The sequence below is a fragment of the Larus michahellis genome, chromosome 9, assembly GCF_964199755.1.
Source record: "Larus michahellis chromosome 9, bLarMic1.1, whole genome shotgun sequence".
Taxonomy (NCBI): Eukaryota; Metazoa; Chordata; class Aves; order Charadriiformes; family Laridae; genus Larus; species Larus michahellis.
The window spans coordinates 43,129,214-43,139,678 of NC_133904.1; the positions used below are offsets into that span (position 1 = coordinate 43,129,214).

At 47.2% G+C, this 10,465-nt stretch overlaps 1 protein-coding gene across 2 annotated transcripts in view; it reads right to left on the bottom strand.

Annotated features, from left to right (window-relative positions):
* The window catches only part of AFF2 (ALF transcription elongation factor 2), a 346,222-nt gene extending 344,360 nt beyond the window's left edge, over positions 1-1,862 (bottom strand). Inside the window, exon 1 of one of the 2 annotated variants that reach the window (XM_074599583.1) lies at positions 1,637-1,862. In XM_074599583.1, the coding sequence (XP_074455684.1) occupies positions 1,637-1,683 (47 nt within the window). In that variant the 5' untranslated portion in view covers positions 1,684-1,862. The remainder of the gene's footprint in view (positions 1-1,636) is intronic. The other variant, XM_074599581.1, reaches the window with a different exon arrangement.
* Positions 1,863-10,465: the final 8,603 nt, after the last annotated feature.

The following is a 10,465-nucleotide window of genomic DNA, read 5'->3' on the forward strand; positions in this document are numbered from 1 at the left end:
GGGTTGTAACAGCTTCTATTAAATTAATGATGTTACCCACACTATAAATTAGGCAAATTGTATGCAAATATTATTTGAGTAGTAATATGGTGGTTATCAGTTGTCTGCAAAATAAATTAGTGTAGCAGAGTAAAGATAGTGTGGTAGAAGCATAATATTTAATTGAGCACTAATTTTATTGTGATTATTACTTTTAAATAACAACAGCATGGTTATTAAAAGATGTAATACGATGGTTTATGCAGAGCTGATAAAACATGCACATGATCCAAAATGCCTGCTTACAGATTAATATTGATATAGTGTAATTTACGGTTCCAAGGATTTACTCCAAACTGCTGTAAAATAGAACGTGACAGGTATTTGGTTCTGATTATCTCGGATTTGCAACTATAGCTGTTAGACTGTTTGGCAAAATGATAGTTATTAACTAAATATATTATCTTTTTCCTAGACATACCTTTATATTATCAACAAAGTAAAGTAAACCCTCTGCAAAACACGAGGTCCAAATGCACATGCATACACACATATAATCTGTGTGACATTTAGAGATTAGTATCGCAAAATACAATATTTTAGCCTCTCTCTTTCTTGGCAAACTGCACTCCAGCCCGAAAGCATTTAACAAAGCAGTAACCAACCACCGAATTTCACCGTGCATAGTTAAAGAATTATAACTAGATTTGCTAAATTGAAAAGTAAAGAAAGAGCCAATAAAAACAGTCAAAGCATAAGCATAATCTCATTAACCAGCCGGGGAAGTGACTAAATACCTACCCAAATACTAACTTTCCCACCTACTTGTCACCCATCGAAAATTCCTTAACATTCACTTTGGTAACAAGTTTACAATACACTTAAAGAGATGCACCGACCCTTCCAAGGTGTGCTGAGCGATATAAACCTAAAATTCCACCCTTAAAAAAAATACAAATAAAACAGAAGTAAGAGGCAGAGGGGGGCGGGGGTGGGGGAGACCTGTTATAATATCACGGGGACTGATCTTCCCACTTCCAAAACTAACTTCAATTACGCTTCACCCAGACTAGGAAACCAGAAAAAAAAAACAGCAACAGAAGCCCCCAGGCTGAGCAGGGGCTGCGGCTGAACTGTGCCACACAGCAAAACTCCAGCCGCGTTTCTCCCCCCGTGAAAGGGACATTGTCACTGACAGCAGTAAACACCAGCAAAGCCGCGATCCCGGGCCAAGCATCGCCCCGCCGGCACCGCGTCCTCGCTCGGGGCTGCTGCTGCTGTCGCGGTTTCAGCCGGCACCCCGGCACGTTTCAGCGCTCCCCCTTGCTCCTCTCCACCACCCGCCCCCCAACCCCGGCTCCGGCCAACTTCGCCCCCCGCAGCCGGCGAGCTGCTCCCCGCCAGCCCCAGCCCCAGCCGGCGGCGGAGCGCGGCCGGCCCCGGCGCGGTTCCCCGCGGGCGCAGCGCGGACCCGCTCCCCGGCGGGCACCGGGCGCTTCGCCCCGCAACAAAGGCTACGGCACCGGGGGAGCGAGCGGGGAGGAGAGGAAGGAGGCAGCTGTGAGAAGGATGGAGAGACAGAGGGGGGAGGAAAAAAAAAAAAAAAGAAAGCAAAAAACAAAACAAAACCAAAAAAAAAACACCCAAAAAAACCTACCACTGCTGCTCTAAGTCCCAGTCCCTGAAAAAGTCGAATAGGTCCATAACGATCTGGTGGGGAGACTCAGAGAAGTGGTGCCCCCTCCCCGCCCCGCGCCGAGCCGCGGAGAGCCGAGCCGAGCCGGCGCGGCTAGGGCTGCCCGGCCGGCATGGGCAGCGGCGCGGCGGGGAGCGGCGGCCGCCGCGGGGCCGCCCGGAGCCGCCCGGGGCTCGCCGAGCGCCGCCGCCGCCGCCCGCTCCGGCCGCCGCCAGCAGCGCGGCGCGGCGCGGCTGGCTGCCTGGCTGGGAGAGGCAGGCACGGCGGCGGCGGCGGCCCTGGCGCAGGCACACACACACACACACACCACACAACCACACACACACACACACACACACAGAGACAGACTCGCACACCGCGAGGGGAGGAGCCGGGGCGGCCCGAAGCCGCGGCATGGAGCCGGCGCGGCAGCACCGCCGGGATCTGGCGGAGCCTCGCAGCCCCCCGCCCGGGGAAGTTTTGCAGCAAAGGAGAAACAGCGGGGATGGGGATGGCGGGGGCGCGGGGGGGCAACAGGGCTTCCCGCCTCAGGATAATCTGAGAGCATCCTGGCTGGGCTGGGAGAGGGGGAGAAAGAAGAGGGGGTAGGGGAGAGGAAAAAAAGAATTTTTTAAAAAAAAGAAAAATCAAATAGGCACCTATAATTTAATTGCCAAAGCCAACTCCTGTGAGCGAACCGACCTGCCGCCCGCTGGCACGAGAGGTGGCGCGGGCATGGCAGGGACAACGCTCAGGGTCAGCCGTACCGGGAGCTGCAGGATGGCAGGGGAGGGGGCAGAAGGAAGCGCAGGCCCGGGCAGCCCGGGGGGGCTGAGAAAGACGGGCCCCCCCAGCGCTCCTGGGCTTTGGCTGCTGCTGAGCAGCCCCACGGGATGGCCGCCCTGGCCATCCTGCCCCTGCGGGCATCTGGCAGGACCGGGACATCCCGCAGCCACCCACCCGGGGAGAGCCCGAGCAGGGTCCCAGACGGAGGAGGAAGGGGCCCACTGCACCCTCCATCCCCTTACATCAAATTAATTTCTGTCCAGGTTCACGCACCCTGCCCTCATGCTTTTGTATGCAACTGCCTTCTAAACAGTAACTAATATCTTATGATTTTCCACATCCATTTCATAAATGTAAAATTCCAAATACATATACCCACTAAGCAAATGAGCGCGTACATTGGTATTGTAAAGACAAAACCAAAGCTATGTTCATTTTTACAGGACCAGTCACAGCCTGAACTTCCCTGCGTGCCAGCAAGTCTCAGGGACTTGGTGTTGGCAAAGTTTGAAATGCCCCTTGCTTTGGTGGGCTCCCATGCCCACAGCCATGCCCCAGCCCCGGGAGGCTCACGCAGCTGGTCACGGTAGCCAGCTCTGCCACCACAGAGCCCAGGCTCTACCGAACCCTTAACAGAAGCATCTTTATGGGCTTCCTCAGAATTAAGGGACAAATCCAAGGTTATAAAGTGGATCGGTGGCAGAGCAGTTAATATAATACATAAGTTTTGCCTTCCTAAGAAGTACACAGTTGTTTTATAAGCGCTATTGGGTTAAAAATATTGCTGAGGAAGAGCTGTGTAACCGTTATCGGTGGAAGTCAAATGTGACAGACTTCATCACCTTAGCTTGGGCTTTGCTGCAAGATGCACATTTGCATCGTGTGTCTTGTGGGGCCCCGAAAGGGCGGGAGCTTGGGCAAGGCTGCGCCGCTGACAGTCTGCACTCGCACCCAGCAAACCCCAAAGCACTGCTCCTCTCCCCGCTGCGGGCAGGCAGGTGCACGCAGCATTTCCTTTCTCGCATCTCTGTTTTCTCCACAAACAGACTCAAACGCGCTGCTCTGGGCCTCGAGCTTTAAAACAACATGAGTCAGGCCCCTCTCTCTTCGGTTTCTTATTTTAGCATCATCATTGGTTTTAGAAGCCCCATTCAAAATCATAATTTGTGGCCAATACTTTGAACCAGCGTGGGAGGTGGGGGTCACATTTTCAGTACTTTTCTCCAGAAACAGGTACAGAGATTTTTTTTTAAAAAAAATATTACTATTAATAAAAGTAAACCCCTATTCTGTCACCTAATCACTTACATTCAATAACCCACCTACTTTTGGTATCTTGAGCTTGAAGCATTAAACTCAACTAAAGAACTTACTAAAAGCATTCTACACTGGGACTTGCAGGAGTTGCGGTTCTGCTCCCCCTGTTTTCGGAGAGGGATCTGGTGGGTGCCAGCCGGCTGCCCCCGCACCCAGAGGCTCTGCAGCAGCAGTTGCACTTACCCATCAGAAAGAAAAAAAAACGCACTTCCCAGGTATTAGAGCCTTCACTTTCTTAAAGTAAACCCTTTTCAACTCTTCAGAAACTAGCAAAAGCCGCACAATATAGTTCCTGAAAAGCCTTTTGGAGCTCATTCTAGCAAAGATAAGGGGTGGGAGATCCTGCTCGAGCAAGCAAACCTGCTGTCCCCATGAAGTGCAACAGTAGAGATAATTCCTCTCCTCAGAAGTTACAGTTTTGGCACCTGGAGCTCCCCAAACACCCCGCGCTCTTGGCTGCGTGAGAAAGTTTGTTCACGAACCAGCTTTTTGCAGTAAGGTTTCAAACCGCCCAGCCAAGGCTCTGCTGGCACCCAGCACTGGACATGCCGCCTGCTGCCACCCCTCTCCCCAGGGACACAGCACACTGCCGGCCAGCGGCCACTCTTGGCCCCGCACCACCTCAACTCACACCAGCCACAGCAAGAGCTGGCCGAGCTCACCGCCAGCTCACTGCCACCGTGGACCACGGGAGCAAAGGGTGGCAGGGAGCATGCCGGGGCGGTACGTGGTCCCATGGCACGAGGCTGCTGGGAGCAAGAAGCCGCTGCAAACTGCCCACTCGGGGGCAAGTGCAAGCATGAGGCTGTCCCAGCTCTGGCTTCGATCAGCGAAGGGTTCATTTATCCAGGAACAGAAAGTTCAACTGCCCTCGGCCTGACCTCTTTTGCAGTTGCAGTGGAAAATACAACTGCAGTTCCCAGCACCTGCAACAGCTCAGGACAGGGACAATAAGATCAGCGAGGTCTCCCGGGCCTGTTCGCCACCACCCGGCCTCGCAGTCTGCTACAACGGGGAACACTGGCTCAGCACGGGTCAGGGTCTGGTTTTGCCAATGAGGCTGCAGGCTATGAGTCCTGCTGCCATTTCACTCGCCCCTGCCCTGCCCCAGCCAGCCCTTCCCCTGCCCATCTTGCTCTACAAGCCGGCTTTCCGGCAAGATGCTCCTGGTGGGTGGCTTTAGCGGTTGTCCCCGTTTAGGGTTAGAAGAGGAGGCGGCCTGTCGGAGCACCCCTCTGATGAAGGCACAAATGCTTGGCCCCCTTGGGCAGCTGCTGCTGTTGTGGCCGAGACTGAACGGCCGTGGGTGGAAGGACAAGTCTGAGAGTACCGTACAACCAAGGGAGTGGCTGAGGTTGCACCAAAATGGCTAGACTTCCCACCTGCTCCTTCAGGTTCAGCAGCAAACAGCGGGATGTAGAGTTTGAAGCAGGGAAGGGGCATTCCAGCTTCATCCCTTGTCTTTCAAACCTACGTACGTCCCATGCTAACCTCCTTACCCAAAGGCCCTGCACACACAGGGTGCATACACAAAGGGAGGTACAAAGGCAATGAGGAAGACACGGAGAAGGAGTAACGAGGGCCCGTTTTGTGCTCTGCTCCAAAGGCAGGGCTCAGCAGCTGGGCTGCAGCCACCACAAGTCACCCTGTGGTCCCTGTTTCTGAAGGAGAAGTGGCAGGACTGTGGCCATGGTGGGTCGGGCAAGAGAGACTGAGGCCAGTGGTCCACAGCCGCAGAGGCAAAAGGTAACTGAACTGCAACCCTTGTGAGACAGCATGGAAACCTTTTCTGCCGAGAATACTCCATTTGATCCAAAGAAAACCCTATTTTTCCACAAAACAGCAAGAATGAAATCACAGTTTTCTATCCAGAAAATGTTAATGGAAAATTTGTGCCCAGCTATGCTGTTGAATACAGATTGGAGATATTTGGATTTCTGTGGAAAGGAAGGTCAAGTCATTTTCACAGTGTGAAAAATGAAGCTAACAGAGTTCATATTTCTCTGTGAAGCAATGATTGATTTTTCTTTCTGTGTCTCATTCATACTGCACTAAACATGTATAGAGAACAAACTTATAACACCTTAGATAAAGCACACAGATTACATTAATACATTGAAAATTAAGTTAACATTAGCGTCTGTTTGAAGGAAGCACAAGAACGTTTAGCCCAACTCGGTGAGAACAGAGGTGCATAAATCTTATGTCTCCTAAAGCTGCTATATCAGAAAAAAAATCACAATTGAGATGTGCATATATAAAGTAGGAACCCTTCATATGCTGCCTCTATGGCTAAATTCCCTGTTTCGAAGTACCTAAGAATTTTAGTTACCGAAAGTATATTGTTACTCAGTTTCAAGTGCATATGTATAGGTAATCTTTATTTTCCTGCCACCTTAATTGTAATTATCATCTCCGTGCTGCCTGAGTGATTTATTTATTAATAAGAGCTATTCTCTTATTAGCGCTGTTACTGCAATTTTATGAAACAAGAATAATTTAATGCAATAACAACTTCTGAAAATATATTGATAAAGTTTTCTTACTGTGAGAAGGGGGAATGCTGAATAATCCTTCAGTAAGTGTTTCTAGATTACTTTAGGAAACACGGTGTTTTGGTATTTTTATTATATTAGAGTTCACAATGGCAAGCTCTTATGTATCATATATTAAGACGTGTCCACAGCTAGCTGAAAGGACACCCTGTGTATCATCGCGCTTTGCTCATATTAGGTGCGCAGTGGATGTTACAACATCCCACAGCAGTCGGATGCGGATTGGTCATGGGGGATTTCAGCTCCCTCTTTTGGTACCTCTCTGTATGTTGGCCACACGTCAGCAAAGGCCTCAGGACTTTCTCACCACCTGGTGAAAGTCCTCCTTAATACACGTTGCAAACTAATGCTGTCAAGAGATGCATGGCAGATAACCCAGCAATCGTGTCAGAAGTGTTGTGGTGCTTAGACTGTGACCCTGTGTGACCCTACCTGACCGAGGCACAGCAGCACCATGATGTTTTGCCACCGTCAGCAAAAAAATTAAGGGGAACAAAGGCAATAACAATGAGATTCCAATGTATTACTGTAATGCTGCACATTAGCCAGGCGACTCTTAAAACACTGTCAAAATAGTCTAAGCTTTCAAAACTAGGCAAGGTGGACACCATATTCAAAAGCCATGAGAAAGTCACTCTTCAGAAACAAGTAACCAAAAAGATCTATGGGAAAACAGTTGCAAATCAATTGCGAAAACTAAACTCTCCAAACTAGGAATTTGGAGAGCACCAGTGATCAAAAGTACAAAGGCTCCATGAAAAAAAAACCCCAACAATTAAAAACTATTCAACTTTCAAATAGACGCTTCATTAATTAATGAGGATCATGCCAATCTGACCCTTCTCTCCCATCTGCCCTTTCTTTTTTTCTTGTTTATAACTTTATGACCAATACTTTGCTTTGCAGGTTTTAAAGCAGCTGGCTATCTTCCTCTAAGATTTAAGGAACAGCACTTTATTTCATGCTTACCAACTGGTTGTAAACGTGGGCCGAAGAGAGCAGCTAAGGAGGAGGCCATCTGTTGCCATCCCTTCCTTTAACCAAACCAATTGCTTACAGCCTTAGCATGGTTCTTACCCTCTCCCAGCCTGGCACGCAGAAGCAATCCCTGTAGTAGCTTCTTAACCGATTGCACGACCATATGTTCCTTATGAGTGGTACCAAAGCTAACGCACAGCACAAAACAAAGCTACCCTACCAACTTTGAAACACAAACACAGCCAGAAAATTGAAGTAAAGAAAGCATGGTAAAAAGGCTTTTCACATCAAGTTTCCTTCTTTCTGCCATGTTGCTTTCAAAAGACAGAAGCACTTTACAGCAACGATGTCTATATATAAGCTGAAGTACTGTCTTGTCTTCAGTAATTTTTATGATGATATTCTCTAATGCACTTTGCAGAAATGTAAGACTAGGCAAAGCTTCCTTTTTATGAAGGAAACAAAAAGAATAGCATACGGCAGATAGCATGAGCACAGAAGTGGAATATCAGACAAGAAAAGCTGATCTCTTGTTCCCTTTCTCTTCCCCCCCCTTTCTTCTGTTATTCTGATAAGATCACTCTGTTACGTTCATCACCTTCAACCTCATTTGTCTGCTCACCCTGTGTTGGGAAAATAGACTTTCCTGTCTTCTACTAACGTTAGAGCACAGTATCTCTAACAAGTAAGTTGCGAGCAGATCCTGTAGCCATTCGGGATTAACAATAAGGAAGCAACATAATCCAAGCAACAGCCTGAGTATTTGTCTAGATTTCCAATACCAAACAAAGGAATTTGATGGTAAATACAAAGCATTAAAAAATGCAAACAACACCCATGCATATGAAATATTCCATGCATACAATGAAGAGGTCAGGCGAAATTGAAATTCATTTAAGGAGAGACTTTCCCCCCCAAGAGGAGGTTGAAAAATACTGACAAAATGTTTGTTTTCCAGTAAAAAGCATTAACAAATTATGTCAACTTAATTGCAGGATCATTGTGTTTTCGCAAATGCACACCCAGCTGAAGGTATCTGAAGGTTTTGTTCACCAATTTGATCAATTTCACAGGATTTTGGGCACATTTTACTCACGTATGGGGAGGCCAATAGACTTGAGTCTGGACTCCTTCCTGGCTGCGTTGTGAGAAAACCAGAAGTGTCTGCTTTCCACGGGCAGACACAGCCAGTCATCCAGACGCTTTGGCCATTAAGAGATGGATCCTATAAACTTATTACATCCTAGTTTGCTATGATGTAACAAATGTTATGGTGCAGAAGTACCTTTAGAGTACCCGCCCACATAGCCATTCTTTGGCAAGCACAGACCACTGCATGAAAAGTCTGGGTGTTCACACCCCCCGCAGCTGTTTACAAGAAACAAAAGCCAGTTCTGACTTGAGAAAACGATATTCAGGCCCACCTACGAGACAATGATAGAGAAGTCTCTCCAATCGAACTCCATCCGAGCCCTGGAAGACCTGGTGAAACTGGTACTCCCTACAGAAATAGTGTTAGGATCCGAGCATCCAAGATGGTCTGTCAAAGGCCTTTGAGGGGTCTTGGAAAGGTTCTGCTGAGAACAGTGCAAGACTATTGCAGCAATTTCTTTTCATTCAAGAGATGAATGTCTGGCATATTTATTTCATAAAGTGAGAACCAGTATCCCAAACAAATAGCTAGAACGAGCATTATTCAGCCTTTTTCCTGGCAACCAGCTTAAACGACCGTGTCTTGCTTTTCTGGGAAACCTGCCAGGTGAGCTTTGAAAGGATTGTAGTGCTGACGGCAAAGTCTAGAGGGTTCGCTCCGTGCGCTAACCAGAGGTCTGGTAAAATACTCAGGAGGAGGAGGCAGAGGCCTTCATCCTACACAAGTGACGAGGGTCGGAGCGTAATGGCATTGCTGGGGGGAAACCGAGAGGGCTGTTAAGCTCACTGGGGCATAGACTGTCTTTTACCATGTGTTTGTACAGCTCTAGCACTGAGGCGTCCCAGAGTAAAGACTCTAAAAGTGTTTAAATGACTTACAATCTTAAAATCTATTTCCAAAAGTGAGCGGAATAACTTCCATTACTCCCATCATTGGGCCTGGGGTGAAATCCTGCTCCCGCTTTCTTTCTTCCCTTATCCCCGATGAAAAAACGTCGCCTTGTCACTTATCTGGTTCACTCGTGACTCTACTGTTTACAGTGACTGTGCCTCATGAAGTCATCTCCACAGCTAGAAGAGGCGGGTGGCCCCAAATGACGTTATACTATTTTGTGATGTCAACACATTTACCAAAAATGAAGTTTTGAGGAAAAAAGTGAATAACCGAAGAGAATTCTTAAATCAGAATTAATCCAAGCTACATAATGAAGAGCTGCCAAGTGAAAAATTTGCTACCGTGACTTACATATTGAACTGATTTAAATGACCTAATTTATGAAAATGCATTTTAGAATGCCTTTCTGCCATTGTGGAAAACTAGTCCTATAAGAGTCAGTAATCATCATCCTTGTGATAGTATTAATGTGAATTTTCCTATTATATAGTATAGATTATTAGCTCTTTCATCCCTAAGGAAAACACTGATATTGACAAAGGGAGAATTTCACTTTGAGCGAAAAAGCCACACTCGGCAAGGAGTTTAAAAGCAGAATGGTATTTATGTAAATATAATGAGAAGATTATAGCTGATCTCCTTGACGTTATTCTTCCATAAAATGACGGAAACATTAGAAAATTATCTGGACTATGCTAAAATAATTAAATATTGAAAGGAAACCTTATAGCCAGCTACACTGCGGGGACACTTGAAAAGCCTTTTGTCCACTCTGTTGGGAACAGAAACCTCTTTGTATATCACAGGTGACTAAAACCAAACAGCGCTTGTTACAGATAACACCGCAAACCTCCATTAGGAGCTGCTTGACAGAAGAGTTGACCTAAGCAATCACGGACCCCTTCTGTTGCTTGTTCACTCTGTTTTAATTTTAAAGAGCCAAAAATAAATATTGAGGCCAACAATGCATCTCTTTAATGCAACTGAAATATGGTATTCTCATGAATACGATTGTTTAACATTTTTTTAAAGGTAGAAATACAATATTACACCACTAAACCCAGCTACAAAAGCAAGTCACCGTGTCCATGGTCATACTTGCAAATTAATTTTAGGCACCTGCTAGAC